Source organism: Primulina tabacum, chromosome 2 (assembly GCF_025594145.1).
Source record: "Primulina tabacum isolate GXHZ01 chromosome 2, ASM2559414v2, whole genome shotgun sequence".
In the NCBI taxonomy this organism is placed as follows: Eukaryota; Viridiplantae; Streptophyta; class Magnoliopsida; order Lamiales; family Gesneriaceae; genus Primulina; species Primulina tabacum.
The window spans coordinates 5,597,315-5,616,721 of NC_134551.1; the positions used below are offsets into that span (position 1 = coordinate 5,597,315).

Consider the following 19,407-nt stretch of genomic DNA (forward strand, 5'->3'; position numbering starts at 1 on the left):
CATATTTCATATTTAGATTTCATTCAATCTACTTATTCGTAATTTCAGAATTTTCACTATTTTTTCCTCACTTTTTTCTCAACAGACTCATAAGTCTAGATACAACGAACCTTAACTAAATCAAGTACTTAAAATTCTTTATTTTGTAAAAAAATTAAAAATAATTAACTTATTTTAAAAAATAAAAATATATCATGCGTACATATATAATATTTATATATTATATTATATATACATATGTACAATTATATATTATATTATATACACGTATGTACAATTATGCTAGTTACTATATTGTATATAAGCTTAATATTGTTTGGGACGCTTTCATCATATTATTAATATTATTATAAATTTATAATTTTTGATTTCCTCGAAATTCCTATATAAACTGCCCTAATATTCTTATGATGAATCCGTCATTCACGATAAATAAAAAAAAAAAACCTTTGGAAACAAAAAAGAATAATCTATTCGAGGGGTAATGTAATAATTACAATCACACAATCATCCTTGGACATTTGATTTAGGTTCCCTTTGTTGGCCCTAATATTGTATGCACTCCAAAGTACTCGAAATGAACACTGGACCAGTACAATGGTAGTGCCTTCTTGTTCAAGTAGATCACTTATAACTAGGAGAGAATATACAGAAAGATATCCTTTCATATAATGAACAATTTAGTCCTCATCCAAAGTCCAGCAAAAGTAAATAACAAGTGTAGTTCTTTAAAAAATATGATAGTATTACACACAGGCAAGTGAAAGTTGACTAGAAAATGGTATACAGCGGCAAGCAAACACAAGTTCTAATATCATAAGAAAAAGAATAATCAGAAGTAGTACAAGACAGGAAAACAAATCCCAACTGCATTACTTGTGTGTATTTGTGAATTTATACATTATATTACATTACCCGGTTGGTGGGAGAGCTAAGCGCCTTTATTGTTCTGCCAGGGTTTAAGGACACCGACAACTATGATTGCAACGATAATGAGAAGAATGATGATAGCTATGCACATCCATTTTCTTGAGCTTCTTTGTAAACTCTTCGCCTTCTGAAGGGCAGTGTTCCCCGATTGCACATGGTCCACAGCAGATGAAACCTGAGATTTGAAACCATGAGGAACAATTCATAAAGATATCAACTATGTCGATCCGAATTCCAGAAAATATTATAAATTTCCAGAAGCAAGTTGCAGCAGTAATAGAGCAAGCTTATAGTATAGTATACCTGTGACTCTATGTTATCAAGCATGTCCCCTTGAGCTTCAACCAGTACTGCCATATCCATGAAGATCTACGAGGGAAAATACGATGAAGTAATAATCATAATTTGATGCACTGAACCATTATTTTTCATTTGGAAATAGCATATTGAGATTAGCGAAAATAACATTGAAATCCCTCAAGGCTTCATCTGATTACACAACCACCTTGAGATTTGAACAGTTATTTACAAGGACACCCCAGAAAGAATGTCATTGCATAGGTTACCCTTGTAAGAGAAGGTGAAAATGTAAGTTGTAAATAATGATAAGTACTTCATATAATTACAAAGAGACCTTGAGAGTTGAATTGTTACAAAGACACTCGTGAATGAATTTCATTAAAAGATTAACCCCTTCAACAAGAGGTGAGAATGTAGGTTGGCCCAAACCTCAGGGTTCCTGTTGTAATGTTAACCACACAGAGGGAATCACATAATCATCAAACCTAAGGCATGACTGCTTAGTTTATCTTATTTTTATTACAGAATAAAATAACTGGTGCATTCAGAATCAACAAGAAAATTAAACTTTGGACTTATCTATTTGCTGTATTAGAGCATCATGCACATCATAACCTTTTAATGACGCAACGACATGCTAAAAAATACTGGACAAATGTTAATTAGAGGGAGCCTCAATCACAGTTCCTAGTGCTATGGATGCCAAACTCGTTTTTGCCAATAAATAAAATTTCAAAGAGTTTGTACCTGACAAAATCACACATATCGTGTTGTTTGTCAATGTACCCATCATCCAACAGGCTATGCAAAACAAGTTCCTTAACAAACTTCCTAAAACTGGCAGCACCTACAATCATCAGCAGTATGACACTTACATATATACCTGTTGCAAATCAAGAAGCTTCTTCTCTAAATCTCTAACAGCATCATGTCGCTCTTGTATTTCTGCAAGAGTGTCCATTACCTACAATATAAATAACAAAAGCTACATAACTACTGTGCATAACCGAAAACATTCCTTGCAAATCCAACATGGTGCTACAGGAAACTGAGCTGCTCTATCACAGAAAATTGTAATGCGAAGATCCCTCACCCAAATTTCTAAACCAGTACTACTTCATTTATGAAAAAAAACTGCATTGATGCAAGTATCAAGCCTAATTATTTAAATTAATGACGCATAACGCGAGGAAACGATAACCAAGAAAAACATTAGAGGGGGGAACCAAACCTGGCCTCTGCCTTGTTCTCGGATTGCTTTCTGAAAAATCTGCTCGCTGTCTCCAGTCTCTATCAATTTATCAATTGTCTGCAGGAAAAGATTAAGTAAATGCACAATGTGTAAAGAAACTAGGGTGTTCTGGAAACTACATAAGTTACTTAAGAAGTCACCTCTTCATCAGCCCGTGTGCCCGTAACTGAATCACATTAAAAAAATCGTCAAATGGGAAACAGATTTTAGAAACCTGTGGCATTAAGTGGCAAAATTTATGCTCTTGGACAAGTAGTATCAATACCTGTGAATACACGCCTCTCAACAACCTCACGATACTCCTGATGTATGTTTTCTCTTAAAGTCTGCAAAGTATTTACTATGACATAAGAGAAATAGGTGCTATAAAGTATAAACTGAAAGAACCCAAAACCACACTATCATAATATGCAATTGACCAACCTGAAATTCAGACATCCTGTCTTTAAACTTCTTCTTCAAAGCCCTGCATATAAGCACAAGTGCACAACCATATAAAACATATGCTTCATTTATCTCATCATTAAATGTTACTCTAGTCTACGAATTCTTCAAACGAGGATAGGAGCAGTGGAAAATTGCATAAGTAACAAAGTGAGCTCTTGCTTATACTGCAACAAATTGACTGTGGTTAATTATTTTTTTGGCTTTTTTATTATTATCGTCAAAGTACTCACCTGATTCAACAGCTTTTATACGCCAGATGAATGGTTTACCCTTAAGTTTAGAAGTTAAAAGAAATTACCGCGATGTGTATTCCCTGGGAAGGAAAGGTTTCACTAAACCAATATAACATGACTATCAACAGCATCCAAACAGCAAAAATCACTAGATCATTCTGCAGCTAATGCATGTCTTTGGCAAATACAGGTAGAGAAGTAAGATGCTGGCTAAGTTCAAAGGTTGACACTACATTGTTGTAAAAGATATTCCGAAATTGAACTCTGGCTACACAAGGAAAAAAGAAATATGCATTTCACTGAATGTTTCAAAATTTTAATCGGTGCTTAATTATTTTCAATTGTTTGATAAGGGCATTTGCTAAAAGAAGATTTTTACGTGGACCAGAATCTCAACATTATGCCGATTTCAAAATGATCAAATGGACATCTTTCCTTTAAATAATACGCATAAACGTATGAAATCTCAGCAACTCATGAAAGGAGAATAAACAGGATATCACAAAAGAGTGGGATTACACTGTTGTTGCTGTCCTTGATCTGTCTACTCCCGATCCCTTGCCACATCCAGGCTTCTCTCTATTAGCTAAATTCTGGAAAAGAGTTTAACAAAATTTTCTATTATTAGAAATTTCAATTGCCAAACTACGAAAAGACATTAGCCATATTTTATCACCTCTTTGTCAAGTGCCTCAATTTTTGATTTAATGGAACGAGCAATTTTTCCAACCTCATCAACATCCTTCTCCATTCGCTGCTTGATTGCTGCAGATCATATGCATTAATCATGAGAAGTTAAGGTTGAGAGAGGTCCATGCAATTAACACCACGACTAATATGTGACCAAAGGTTTAAAAAATGTTGATAGCTCCCAAAAATTTTACAACGTTAAGTTGCTCTTGTTCTGGGTTAATGTCATAATTTGGTTTTAGATATGGAAAGGAGAATCTAGTCTCTTTCCAGAAAAGATTCATTCTGTGATTGATAAGTGGACCCACGTTACAGTAGCAATGTTCTTTTAGAAAAACTTCAAAATACAAAATATACTGGAAAATCCATTTACTGCAACACCGGTCAAATAGCTTCTAGTCAGATGGAAACACCTACCTTTCATATTAGCAGCCTTGGTAATAGACTTTGATTCCTCATGAGCATCCTGTTATGAATAATGGTAAATGATGATATTCACATACTGGAAGTAGAATTTTTTTTAAAGCTTCAACTCCATATAAAAATAGTCCGAGCAGCTCACAAGGGAAGTTTGCACCAACAAGTTGACAGCATATTATTTAACTCATCGTACTACGTTAGGAACTAATCATGCAATTGTAAATAGCATGCATACAATCCTGTGTAAACTGGGGGAGTAAAGAAATGGTCACAATTAAACATCAACTGAGACTTGCAAAATAGTCTTCAGCAAAATCGTCAAAAAATCATGATTGTGTCTAGACTCTAGTCACGTGTAATATACAGCAATGAGTTTCAAAAAAAATTCCATGTTTCCAATAACACAAAATAGTCTTAACATCAGAAGTATTAAAAAAATACTAAGGTGATGGGAGGGCAACACTAGTAAATCATTATTGTGAGACCTTAGAGGTGGAGGAATTCAAAATATTGAAATATGAATTTCATATCTGCTTAAGATAGATAAACACCAAAATAATACGTGTCACAGTTACCGGAAAATTTATAAAATGAATATGGTAGTGAACTCATATGGCTAACAAGAGCTAAATAAGATGAAGATGGAGTAAATAGGGTATTATAAGCTTCTTTTGTATTGACGTCCCTTACTCAATTGTCAGACCAGTATATGGGGATTATTCTAGATATAAAAGTATAGAGCTGCCTAAAAAGACAGTACAATCAGAAATCATGTAAACTCCCAAACAATGCAACACGCAAGCCTGACAAGAGAAATTCCAATACAGTTGTTGTAGATAAGAAAGTGTTAGCTTTAGTTAAGTATTTGATCCCTTCTCCTACACCTTTGGACTCAAAAGATAGACCACAGAAACGAACAAGTACAAACCTGAAGCTTTCTCAGTAGGGTATTGAGCTTTTCATATTGCTTTTCGATATCCTGAACCTATAAATACAAAATCAAAAACAAATCAAGTCTTTAATTAAATAAAATAAGATGGCCAATCTTTAGTTAAGAAAAACAACTAAAAAACAAAAATAAGATAAACAAATAATTCCATATGATTTAGGGTGTTTGGAAATAAGAAAGGAGCCGAACAGGTCCTTCTTGAGATCATTGTGGGGCAGTAATTATTCTAAGTCATAGCCACCTGCTTGAAGAAATTTTCTAAGCCTAATTCCTCAGAATCATTTGATCTCTGCATCCCCATTTCGATATCAGCATTTCTATTATTTTGATCCTGAGGGATCACAAAGGAATCCTGCAAAAAAGCGCACAAGAACCTTGTCAGACTATTGGAGAGGAGTGTGGATAAACTTTTCAACTGTGTAGCTGAAGAGAAGCATGATGCGAGGCACTAAATTTCTCTACCGATAAGTTCGAAGTCCAGATGCAAGATGGAGCTCCATGAAATCATGCATGTGATAAGTTTCAAGCATATATTCAAAACAGGCCTTCTAGGAGTAGCTCAATACCTCTTGTTTCTGAGTGTAAAATATAACATATAACACCAAAAGATTCACTAACTTAATACTTTGGATGCTTATGGAATCACAAACCCTGTTAAATTTACAAGAAATTCGTTTGAGTTGAACCATGTGAATCTTAGATAAATGATAACATGGGTAATGTGCAAACTATGTGGTACATCAGCAAGCACAAAGAGGCAAATCGAGCTGCATCCAACCAAATAAAAATTTCAAGGAATGTAATTATCAAAATGTCATGCTTCATGCGCATTCTATGGCCTATCAACAAGCTTAACAACAGAGCAGTAAATTTCATGTGTCAAGATCAATGTGAGGGCGTAAAATACAAAAATAAAAATAATCATAAATGCAAGCGCATTCCACATCTTTTACCAAAAAAATTCAGTTAAGGAGCCCATTCCTGCAAAGAAACAGAAACTCGAGTCCAATAAAGACGAAAATATCTAATGTTTCCAACTTTGAGACTTACCACACCCCTCCCCGAACAGCAGAATAGGCATTGAGAAGAAAATTAACATAACTGACAACGTTTTGAAGATCTGATCTCTACATCGTTAATTCGACCACATTCAACAAATAGAAAGTTCATAAAAACTGATCGAAAAAAAAAAATGAAAGCAATCTACGTCCCAATTCTTCTCACAAACAATTTCTCCAGATAAATAATAATCAAAATTACCGCATAAAGGTTTTTATAAAACAAAAGTAAATCTATTCATTCCATTTCCAGCTGATAAAAGCTACATTTCGGCACAAGACTTCAAAATCAGATAATTTTTTTCAAGATTAATGAATCAAAATAAGGAAGAAACTCACCGACAAAAGGTCGTTCATCTTCAATAGTTGGAGAAACGAGAGAAGAATTGATGGAACGAGGAATCTTCTTCTCCCCTGGGAAAAAAGGCTCCTCCTCTCAGTTAGTGTTTATGCGTTTTGTGATTTAAAAATTAAAAATAGACAAACAGCTCAGCAAGAGAGACGGAGCGTGAAGGCAGGTTTTTTCTTTCAAGTTCACACACTATCAAATAATAATTAATTTTTTCCATATAAAATAATAACGAGAAATTGGCCCTCAGTCCTCAGCCGTCGATTTTTTTTATGTTCAGTCTCTGAATACTTTTTTTGTACCATATTTCCACATAAAATATACCACATTTCCATATGAAGTGTACCACATTTTGTATGACATAGTACCACAATTTTGTAAGTAGAGAGTGAACCCAAAAAAATGTTTTGATTAAAGATTTTTCACCAACTTCCCCCAATAATAATAATTAATTTTATGTTAAAAAACTAATAAATCAATTTTATAAAAAAAGTATAATTACTGTATTAGGGTGCTTTGGGTTGATAAGATTGTACAGGTAAATGATGTTGTTGTCATTAAAATTTGCGATAAGATTATAAATTACAATTTTATCATTTTTCAATTATTTTTATAAATAAAAGAAACATATAGGAGATGATATTAAATTTTAATTCTATGATTTGATTGATATAAAATAAATAATTAATGATTTGATCAATGTGAATAAATAATAAATACCCAAAATATATTTGATTGTATTAGAACATTAATCCTTTTAAACCGATTAAACACAACATTAATATAATAATAATTTAGGTAGATATGATCATGATTTGAAAATCGACGGTTCCGCTTCCGCTGAAAGTTGAAACTTGAATTGAACCCTCTGGATATAGTTATGACACTGGTTTTACATGATTTTCAGTGTTGGTTTTGGTTTTCAGCAGTTCCAATTGTGATTTGAATCAACTTGAATTAAAATCTATTCTTTTAAAATTTAAGGTAGAAGACATAGGGAAACTAATTCAATAATCATGCCATAAAATGATATTAATATATATTTTTAAAATTAGGGATTATATTTAATTTAGTTAGATCAAATAGTTTAATTGCGTAAATTAAATGTGTCTACATATACTACAAAATCCTAAAAAATTAAGATTAATCTAAGTTCTGGGTTCGCAGGGTTTAGAATCCTTGTATATTTTTAAAAAAAACTAGGGCAAAAACTTGTGTGAGACGGTCTCACGGGTCGTATTTGTGAGACGGATCTCTTATTTGGGTTATCCATGAAAAAGTATTATTTTTTATGCTAAGAGTATTACTTTTTATTGTGAATATCAGTAGGGTTGACTCGTCTCACATATTAAGATCCATGAGACGGTCTCACATGAGACCTACTCAAAAACTAGACCGTAAGTCTATCATTCCGATTACGGTTTAACTTGTGTTGAGAACCACACAGCCTCTCCCTTTTGTTGGATAGATTTATGCTCACTCGGTGAGTTACTACCACCCTAATTAATTGGCCTAAATTGGATCGGCGTTTGGATTTATTTTGAATAATCAATTACTTCATTTTGTTTACTTGGTAATTGAGAAAAATACCAACATACTCAATTTGTTTAAACGAAAGTCCAGTTTGCTTTACTTTTAAAAGTTTGTTTCAACAAGTTTAAATGCATAATTTTTAGTTAGATGTACAACTATATTAGAGAAAGTTTTCATTTTAGTTAATTATTCCTGAAAATTGGAATTTTCATAATTAAAATTGGGATTGTTGGAGCGGAAACGAGTTTTATTATAGGATCAAAAGTGTTGACGTGATGAACTTGAGCTTTCTCCTCATGGTTCGAGCTCAGATTAAAAGTGAGATTTTTTTCGAGTACGTGGATCCGGGCTTTTTCGCATATCAAGTTTGGTAAAAACTTGTGTGAGACGGTCTCACTGGTCGTATTTTGTGAGACGAATCTCTTATTTGGGTTATCCATAAAAAGTATGATTTTTATGTTAAAAATATTACTTTTTATTGTGAATATCGGTAAGATTGACCTGTCTCACAGATAAAGATTCCCGAAACCGTCTCACAAGAGATTTACTCTTTAAGTTTAAACCAAATACTAAATAGTTTTGAACATTATAAATTTGCTTACGATTTTAGTGGGGCTCAAGTTCAGTTTGACGATGAAAATTTTTATAAGCTAGACTATTTATATTTCTGGTCTTGATATTAATGTTTTTTTTAAAAAAAATTATACATTTAAAAAAAAATATTTTTTAAAGCTTTCAAGATATCAACAAAATATAAAAATTAATGTTTGAAAATGTTTATTTTTCCATTGAAATGCATGGTCGCTGCTGCCATTGATTAGACCAACTTTTAGGGTCTTTGGGCTTGGGCCAAATTTAATTGTTTTTTAACTAATAAAAAATGGACCAATATGTTTTATGAGCAAAAAATATATTATAATATACACACAAAATAACTTCAATCGACATATTCCCGCGTGGCCGTGTACAATGTACACCAGCTCCTAAGGATGTCACCGCAATGGACCCGCCCCAGACATATCAAATGGTTCATGCAGCGGTTCTCTAATCTAATTTTTCAGACACGTTCAGATATGGAGTGGATCATAAGTCATATAATACATGGTTCATATATATGTATATAAATACTCTAAAGATTTACTTTTATTAATATCCATTGGAGAAGTCGATATTTTTTTTTGAGAGTTAATAACTTTTTTTTATGTAATTCATAATGTTGTGAAGGTACTTTGTTTGTCATTATCAAGTGTGGTTGAAGACATAAATTAGTTTTCTATTATGTTGTATTTAGAGGCTTGTTTGTTTTTATAATTCAGTCATGTGAGAAGAAAATTATTGTTTTCATTTAAAAAAAAATTCGGATCTCGCGAGTTTAACCGGCCTTGTTTTGCATTTGGGGTATGGCGAGTCTGAAGAATATTTAACCTGGGTGGGGCGGTTAATGGGTCAAAATTTTCTTCATGGGACGGATCTTGAGTCTAACCAGACCCACTTCATACCCGCCTCATTGACATCTCTACCAGCTCCAATTGTTTCTTGTGCATCCACGTCGTATTCTCTTACATTGCTCGATGAAAAAAATATTGATATAAAAAATATAACCAATACAATCGACAACACAACTCTAAATTTTAGAGTATGTGTGATATCATGGATTTTAATCTATGAGACGAATCAATTGTGTTTATATTTTTTAATAAAAATTAATATTTCTTTCATATCAAATAATAAATTTTCATGGTGAGTCAAATAAAATATATGTCTAACAAAATTTAATTATGAGACCATCTCACAATATTTTTTTGGTAAAATTTATATAGTACAGATGTTTCAATTTAATATAAGTAAATTACTTATATTTATTGTTATAACTCACCAAAATTCAAATTTAAGACATAATCTCGTAATTCAAACTCAATTATAACTTCTCAACCAAAAAAAAAAAAGCGTTACTCGTATTAATTTCTTAGTGGAGAAGTTTAAAATTATTTATGAATCATTAAAAAAAAAAGATAAGGCAGATGACAGATATAATTTAATTTTCCATTGATTCACCGACATATACAGCGGTAAGCTAGCACGTTTCAACCTACCCGTGCAGGCAATCAATGAACGGCCCGGATCACTCCACATGAGTGATCCGGGCCCACCTCCCTGTAAAAAAAAAAAATTGGCTCGAAAAAATCCGAGTCGTTGGATCGACCCCTGCAGACGTGCCCGCAGGGGTAGGGTCGACCGAACCCACGTAGACGTCGGTTTCATCCAGGGGCCCGCACAATAGATCACTCCGCGTCCCTACGTGTGCGTTTCTCACACGGCCAACCGAACCCAAGCGCTATAAAAGAGCCGAATCGGATGGAATTCTTGTATCGATAGATTTGCGTTGCTTCGAGGGGTACGAAATTCTTTTTCATCTGGGCTCAAATCTGATGTTAACTTATTGTGTTCTTATTATTCTTAGGCTTCTTTGAATATTGGTTGGCTTCGAATTTGAAGAGTGATGATGAGGAGCGATCGAGTCACAGTTTCTACCGAATGAGAATTTTTTCAAATTTACCATGTGAAAATTTCTTAGAACGTTCAAATTTGTGCCTTATTTTTCAGTTTTTTTTAAGATTATTTTAATTATAATTATAATCCGTAGTAATCTTGAAAATTCAAGCGTCGTCTAATTGTGTCTCTGGAGCGATGATGTTATCTGTGAATTTGGATTTCTTGGTGGTTTTAAGCCATTATTTGATTTAGATAATCAAAGCTTGAGCTGGTTTATCTTGTTTCACATTTATGGTCGATTGGTTTTTGTCTTTTTAATTTATAATTGAATTTGAGTTTGGTCATGGAGTTATTCTCTATTCCCTAGGTACTTGGAAGACAACGTTAGCGGCATACATTAGTTGCTGTGCGGAAGGATTGTAATGGATCATCAACCTGGTGGATTTCTTGTCAAAGAAGAGATGGAGAAGGAAAAGCTTCATTTGAAAATGGTGAGCAAGGTCGAAAAGCCGGAGGGAACCGTTGAAAAGTCTAATATGACACTTGAGCTAGAAACCAGGTCAAAGACGAAAGATGATAGAAAAAACGAGGAAAATAAAGAAAAACATGAGGTAGGTGACGAGAAATTGAAGTGTGATGAGGAAGGTGAAAATGATGAAGATTCTTACAAGAAAAAATTGATGGAAATAAGGAAGAGGGTGAGGTAGAGCTCGATGAAAAGAAGAATAAGAAGAAGGAGGAGAAGTTTGAAGAAGAATCTAATGAAAGGAAAGAAAAGAAGAAGAAGAACAAGGCCAAGTTAGAAGAAGAATCTGATGAAGGGAAAGAAAAGAAGGAGAAGAAGAAGAAGAAGAAAGATGGGAATGATGAAATAAAAGAGCAGAAGAAAGATGAGGATAAAGGGAAAAAGAATGAATGTGAGGAAGAGGAGAGCGGAGAGCTGGAAATGAGTGAGAAATGTGGAGGAAAAGATAAGAGCACCAAGTTAGCAGAAAGTGAAGAAGAGGGAAAACGGGAGACAAAAGAAGAAACGGAGAAGGACGAGGAGAAAGAGAAAAGTAAGAAAGGTCAGAAGAAGCAAAAAAAGAAAAAGAAGAGTGATCAAAAGTCTGAAGGCGGGAAAGACTATAAAGGCGAATCTGATGAAGAAACGGCCGAAGAGATATATGAGGGGAACGGAAGTGAGGAGAAGGAATCGAAGGACAGAAAGAAAAAACACAAAAAGACAGATAAGGATTTGGAAATCGGTACTGCAGGGAAAAAAGAGTCGGAGGGGGAACCCAATGAAGGATATGAGTATGAGAATGACAAAGAGAATGCAAAGGAGAAAGGCGAAGAAGAGGAAATTAAAGATAAGAAAGCGAAGAAGGTTAATGAAAAGAAGGGTATGGATGAAGATTCCGAAGGAGAAGCTCTCAAAGAAGTTGAAGATGAAAAAGAGGAGAAAAAAGACAAGAAAAAGAAGCACGGGAAGGACAAGGAAGTTAAGAAAAAGAAGAAGAAGGGCTCCAAAGGAAAAGAAGATGAAAATCCTGACAAGGAAAATGATAAAGATGAAGATCCGGTTAAACAGGATGGCAAGACTAGGGAGATTGAGATAGATGGGAATGGAAAAATATCGGCCATTGAAATGGATAATAAAAAGGAAGAGAAAGCAGAGGTGTGTGACGATGATAAAAAGGATGGTGAGAAAAAGAAAACTAGGGATGAAAAGAAGCAAAAACTCAAAGAGAAGTACGACTCCAAAAATCTCGACAAGCTGAAATACAAGTTAGAGAAGATTGATAAGAAAATCGAGTGTCTTGTTGAGAAAAAAGAAGACATTTTGAAGTTGATAAAGGAAGCAGAGGATAAAAATCATGGGGGTGCTGAGGCTATAAACAACTCAACTAAGAAGAAAGACCAAGATAAGGTAGCAACCGTGCCGAAGTAGCTTCATTGACATTTGTATAATAAAAGCTAATATATCAGACCACTTGGCAATTTGTTTTCTTTTGTTTTTTGGATTGTATGTGTATTTTGATCTTGCGGATATGAACTTCCATTTGACATAATCGACTTCGCCATTCGTTTTTGGGGGGTTTTGAATTCAGATTCTTTCTGGAACAACTATATATGATCGTTATTTGATCATGCTTGATTCACAGTATATAGAATCCGTGGGTTAAAATGATCTGTACAAGATCTCTTAACTTGCAATAAACAGATCCGTAATTGTACAGATTTAGCTTTTGTTTGTTTTAACTTGTGCTTAAGCAAGAAGATGAATACTCGAAATGGAATTCCGGTATTAAAAGTGAGGACAAGTTTTTCAAAATTGCAGATCAGACGCCTAGTAATTTTCCAGTTAAAATCATCAAAGAATATGGTTAGAAATCAACTGTCCTGAAAGCTCAGCATTGACTTGAAGGGCTTTTGGAATTTACTGAATAATTATAATATACTTCAATAAACACCATATCCTTTTGCTCCTCAAAGCCATGCATCCATAATTCATCCCTTTGTGCAAAGCAAAAAGCGCTCACTCTAAATGTGGTGGTTCTTTGAATGCAGCCAACTGCAAACAGGGACAAAGTGTGGATTTCTTGTTTTCTTTTTGAAAGGAGAAATCTTGATTTTTTTTACAGGGTATTTATTTGAAAATATTTGGTTTCAGGGTCAACATTATATCTTCCTGAAGTATGTGTGCTTTGACATTTTTAAAAAAATAAAAATTCGTTTATTAGTATTGTTCGGATTTTTAATGTTGTCAGTAACTTAGTATTCTTGATTTCATCACTACGTTAGGTCATTTACATGGTAGCTATTTTTGCATTTATCGGACTACAGCATCCGATCCATGAGTGAAGGCAACCGTTGGAAGAAATTGAGGGCCGGTGTAGGCATTCGGTCCCGAATATTGGATGCCTAAGATAGTAGAATCCAAACGCCATAGCCATCATTTTTAAAGGAACTAAATACAAGATAAACACCGCAACAAAACATAATCCCACAAAGATCCACGTGGCACGAGGATCCCAACACTGTCTGGACACGGGCCCCAAGCATTCGCAACTTGTCATATCTAACACGTACCATTTCTTCAGGCTTCATACAAGGCATGGCATCGAACTCCTCATCAAGCTCATCGCGATCTATCAACTCTGTTAGTGAAATCTTTGTGTCAAAGTGAAGCAACCAAGCTTTTGAATGGAACCTGTAGTTCCATGCACCAATATGATATCGAATTGACATGACTCATGGATATAGACTCATGGTATATATGAATCGAATTGACATGACTCATGGATATAGACTCGTGAAAATTAATATATTTGATTGAATGTATTTACCATTTGTTTTTATTAACAAGATAAACAATACAATTATGTTAATAAGTCACAAAATCTATTGAACAAAACGACTCACAACCCGATGCAATGATAAAACAAAAGACGAACTCACCGCAAAGGGTAATTTAACCATTAATCGAATTGAAATAAGCATGCAATAGTACGTAATTGAAGAGAAATCTAAAAGCTATGCCAGATTTTATATATTTTACGTGTAAGCCTTTTATCGATAAATAAATACCTAAAATTATTCATTCATTCGAAACATAAAAGTGCTTCTTGGCTGAATATTAAAGTACAACAAAACCCCTAACATTGAATAAATCAAATGAAAGTCGTGTCTGCGGAGTATAGAAATTGTACTTTCTCGGTGATACCCTCGTTAGAATTCGGATAAGCATTAACCTGGTTTGTTACTTGGATAGCCGAGATTATGATCCATATGCGTGATAGGTTTCCTAAAGACCCGGGCAAATCTTCTCTTCCCGGGCATTTTAGTTTTACCCGAGCTCTTCGCAAAGCATCACGGGCCCTCACAAAGCCATCCAGGCGCTTCTCGCCTTCTCGGGCAGAGTTCCCGGGTACATCACCACTTGGGCAACCTCGAGAACTGCATTACCTCAAGAAATAAACCATACTCAAGTGTGATTGATACAGGCCATTCAATTAGTCAGAGCAACTTGGGTGTGGAGTGTCCGAGAAGTCATCAGAAGCTAGTTTGGTAAACCGACTTAGTAGATGTCATGGAAATCGAGGTAACTACTCATTCCTCTACTATAAATAGCAGGTAGTAATGCCACTTAAAGGATCCGAAAATCTTTGAACTCTAAGGACCATACATATTTTCTCTAAAATATCACTTGTGTTCATCTTCAACATGCTGACTTTAGCATCGGAGTGGCTACGTCGGACACCCCTCCAGACCGCGTATACAAAGTAACTAGTCTGAAATTATCCAGACGATAGTTTTAAACTTTAACGAAAACACATATATATATATCACGAGGAAAGAAATGTATGTTGCAATGATATATACAGTTTCTTTAAATAAATAAAAAAATTATGTTTTTGGTCTCGTAAATTACTTTTTTCTACTTTTGTACTGTTAAAGATTAATTTGTTTTTTTAGCCTCGTAACTTGTTTCTCTTTTTTTTTTTTTTTTTTTCTTTTTTGTTAGTTCTTTGCCATAATTTAGCATGTCTGTCGAAATTAGGGCTGAGAAAAAATACCGAAATTTCGATATACCGTGCATACCATATCGAAATATGCATATATATCGATATTAATGATATACCAAAAATTTAGGTACGGTACCGTATCGAAAATAAATTTCATACCGTACCGAAATTTTCGGTATCGGTCTATGTTTTTGAAATGTTCGGTAATTCGATATATATTGAAATACCGAAAAATTATTATAATAAAATTATTTTGTTGTGATTGTGATGAGATTAACAAATTTTTTTTTAAAAAAATTTCGGTATAGACGGTATTATACCGATACTTGTACCGAAATTGCGGTATACCAAATTTTTTTTGTAAGAACGGTATGTAATTTATGTCATACCGAAATTTCGGTATAGTCGACGTGACGGTATACCGAAATTTCAGGTATGGTATCGGTATTCATTTTTCGATACCAAAAAATTTCGGTACGATATACGGTATTATTAAAAAAATCGGTATACCGTACCGAACCAGGCCTAGTCGAAATTGCTTATGTGGTTTGTCGCGGATGCCGATATAGAGTTTTTGGAAGAAAAATTGCATTCGTCATGATACTCATTTTTCAACTAGGAAATAAACTAAAAAAAATAAATTTCGTTAGATAAGAGAGTTGACAAATACTGATAACTCTCTCGGATAGAGTATTTGAATAGAAAGATCCATTGAATAATAAATTGTTGTCCCAAATGCCATATGATGTTCAAATGTCATATGATATTCTAAAAATAATTATACATATGCAAGTTGCATCCACAACCTTCACATAAATAATTTCCAGAAGACATGATGAATTCTAATTGAAAAAAAAAAAACAAAAAAATGCAAGTAACCAGATTGAAAATGCAAATTCACTTTAGTGAAACCAAAAGAGAAAAATACAAATTAAAGGACCAAAAATATATTTTTTTCTTAAATAAACTGAGACATTGAATATTCATGCAGCACTGTTCAATTATAACCTCAAATCGAATCCAAGGAAAAGCCTCTTCGCTTCCCTATAAAGGGTGATCTCTTTCCCTTTTCTTGGGTTTCATGCTAATAACATTAATCTTGATCAGCCCTAAAATGCATGTTATATATATATATATATATATATGCAAGACAAACACAGAGAACTAAATTAATCATGCCTCTTTCAGAGCTAGGTAAACTAGCTAGCTTTAGCTACATGATAGAAATATTGACAAGAATAAACGGGGAATACATAATATAATATAATACGACCACTGCTTAATTATAACCCAGAAAAGCCACCAATGATCTCAAAACTCTTGTATTGAAACCATAACCCTAAACCAGAAAATGGAAGTATATTTTACCTGTCCTAAGAATATATATATGAGATGAGACATGTTTGGGCGTGGAAATTGGAGAGTAAGGAATGAAGCCTGGTCCGAGATCATTCAGCGCTCCATAATCACTCACGAATAAGAAGCAAAGATCTTGGAGCAGTCTCCATTCCAAACACACCCTTTCCTTATTTCTCTCCCTTGTGATTGAGCAATCAATGGATCGAAAAAGTGAAGAAAAGCCCTGCACACAATTCAACTCCCACAGCAGTCTTCAACTACTAGCCGGTATAATATAGTAGCAGCTATGGCATTATTATATACATTAAAAATTGCATAGTGAAGAGACACGAGAGTGTGGGAGCTGAGGCTGGAACAAAAGAAAATAATAAAAGTACACAGAAAATGAAGCAAAAATTATATATAAAGGAGAATGGGTGGGATGTTGAAGCACATGATTAGACAGGACATTTGATGCTTCGAATGATGAAAGGCTGATGGGGTTTTGGAGTTTTGGTCTTGACTTATTCTGTCGCTTTATATGGACTCTTTGTTTGTTTTTGCTTTTTCACATGCTACTAACTCAACTTATTATATACTAGGTTTGTGGGTGATCGTGCCAAATTTTAATTAATCGAATTGATTTGTTTAATTAATCCAATAATATATATTTGGTTTGGATAGTTTTGTAAATCAATTTTTTTTTTTTTGGAGATCTTGGTTAGTCTTGGTAGTTCGACTCGAGCTCGATCGGTTCTTCTTTCGAAGTCGAATATGCAGAATGTTGAAGCAAAAATGGTGCGAAGATAATGACTACGTGTCTTAGAATATCTATATGTTTTTTTGTCTTAATGGTCAATTTATATTTTAATTAGTTTCAATTTACTACACATATATTGGATTGAGTTATTTCAAATCATATATATAACACCAAATGTATATATATGTGCAAGGCTAAATTTGCAATTTAGACAGGTTTCCATCTTGATGAATGATGCTGCTAGGAAAGAATCGGGGTAGAGTGAGTGCCTGATTCCCTAGCTGCAAGTCTTCGTCTCCTCGTGCATGTGGCCCAAGGTAAGATGACCGAGCTCTCAAGAATGGATTATGATAGGACATTTACCCATTTCGTCCCCTAACCCTATCATGTCGGCCCTAGATCCTACATGCGTCGATTGACATGTTAAAGATTTCGGAGCATGATGACCCATATTGTGCTTAGCATTGCCACATCAAATTTAGACCACACGTGTGTTGATTGACATATTAATGATTGATTGCAAGAAATCTTGACCCATATTGCGGGCCCAATCCACTCCCCCTAGTCTCAGCCAAGAATTACTAACTCCCTGAACTCAGGCATTAAATGACCAAGTCTATCTTTTCACCTCGGGGGATCGGCTACCCCAAGCTCCTCACCTCGACCCATGATTACCTCAGTCATTTCTCTTGCTCGCCCGAGGGCTTTGGTCTAGGTCCTAGTGGGACACGGTAAATATCCAGAGCATCAATAAAGTACATCACAAATTTTAACTAGTATATTATAAGTATATGCACCCAGTAGCGACGACGAACTTTAACATGTTCGAATACGATCGAATTCATTCCCTTCAAATAAACTGATCAAAAACTTATCAAATGTACGTCATGTCTAACTTTATAAAAATTATCAATTACTTGTATCAATTTGTTCTCAATGGTCTTTCTAGTCAAATTAAATTTCTGTGATATATATGGCTGTAATGCATTAGATGAAAATGTGGACTCATGTGATTGGATTCATGCAATCAATCACAAGAATCAAGCATTTAGCTTTGATACATCTAACCTTTAACTTTATACCGAGGTTCCTCAATTTCCATATGGTCCTACAACATTTCCAATCTCTCTCTCTCTCTCTCTCTCTCTCTCTCTCTCTCTTTGTTCTCCTTTTTGGAATTCCACTGTTCTTTCACTTGCTCTAAACACATACACACAACGTGCATAAATACATCCACATTATATATGTCTTTAGTTGGGCAGTTCAAAAGAGAAGTGATGCGATCGATCTTTATCAACATGATTTTGACCAGTTATGTCTCCTACTTTTGCAATGGAACTGAACATGATCTTCTGCATTCTTTCTCAAGTATATGTTGATTTTTATCAGGGAACAAGATGATTATTGTAGAAAAAACTGGAAGATGCACATACCGAGCTTTCGAGTATACGTGACCATATATATACATTTAAAACAAACACAACAAGTTGATTTCATGAACAGGGTTTCAGGATGAAGCAAGTTATTTATCAGTTTGTTTTTTTTCTATCATATGTGGAAAACAGATGATAATCAAATAATAGTACAAGGGAATGTTAGCAATCTCTAACGAAACGTGATAATGGAGAAATTGAGTGTGTGAGTTGTGTATATGACTAACCGATCGGTTCCTCTAAACAAATATAAATCAGGTAAGTTCTTCAAAACCAGATTGGACCAAGCGACCCAGTCATGTACTCATGTCTGATTTCTTGTCAAAACTATTTCGAGCTCAGAAAAGAACTTACAAATGACAATCACATAATGGCATGTAATTACAAATTCAGTGCTGCTGAATTATATTCCACAATCAATAAGCAAGTCAGAATATCAGAAAAGCTGATGTGAAATATTACCTAACAAACAAGAAAAGTTGTCATTGTTCTTATATCACCAATAATTTATTTTAAAAAAATAATTATATTTCATCAGTATAAATTATGTAGGCATAATAATATCCCTTTATTCATTTTAAAAATCGTGAAAGCCTATACTTTGTCCACGTATATATACCGTATCTCAGTTTTACTTTTTAAATTATAAACAATTTTTAAATATTTCTTGTATATATTTATTAGGGTGAACAAATATGGATTAATTTGTGG

At 34.1% G+C, this 19,407-nt stretch overlaps 1 protein-coding gene and 1 pseudogene across 1 annotated transcript; one reads left to right on the forward strand and one right to left on the reverse strand.

Moving 5' to 3' along the window:
• Positions 1–708: 708 nt before the first annotated feature.
• LOC142527595 (syntaxin-132-like) lies at positions 709–6,795 on the reverse strand. Its single transcript, XM_075632441.1, has 13 exons — positions 6,619–6,795; positions 5,463–5,573; positions 5,201–5,257; positions 4,270–4,318; positions 3,839–3,927; positions 3,682–3,755; positions 2,906–2,948; positions 2,748–2,808; positions 2,623–2,648; positions 2,462–2,539; positions 2,114–2,194; positions 1,234–1,299; positions 709–1,105 (listed from the first exon to the last, which is right to left on the reverse strand). Exons 1-13 carry the CDS (start codon positions 6,634–6,636, stop codon positions 932–934), a joined length of 927 nt encoding a protein of 308 aa, XP_075488556.1. The 5' UTR covers positions 6,637–6,795; the 3' UTR covers positions 709–931.
• A 3,602-nt stretch (positions 6,796–10,397) lies between these two features.
• Positions 10,398–12,746, forward strand: LOC142527606 (uncharacterized; annotated as a pseudogene).
• Positions 12,747–19,407: the final 6,661 nt, after the last annotated feature.

Excerpts from the sequence above, each read along its gene's own strand:
- LOC142527595 (XM_075632441.1), bottom strand. Across the intron at positions 3,928-4,269 it reads CAAGGCTGCTAATATGAAAG|CAATCAAGCAGCGAATGGAG; the intron begins GTAGGTGTTTCC and ends TATGATCTGCAG. Across the intron at positions 2,195-2,461 it reads GAGAACAAGGCAGAGGCCAG|GTAATGGACACTCTTGCAGA; the intron begins GTTTGGTTCCCC and ends TTTATATTGTAG.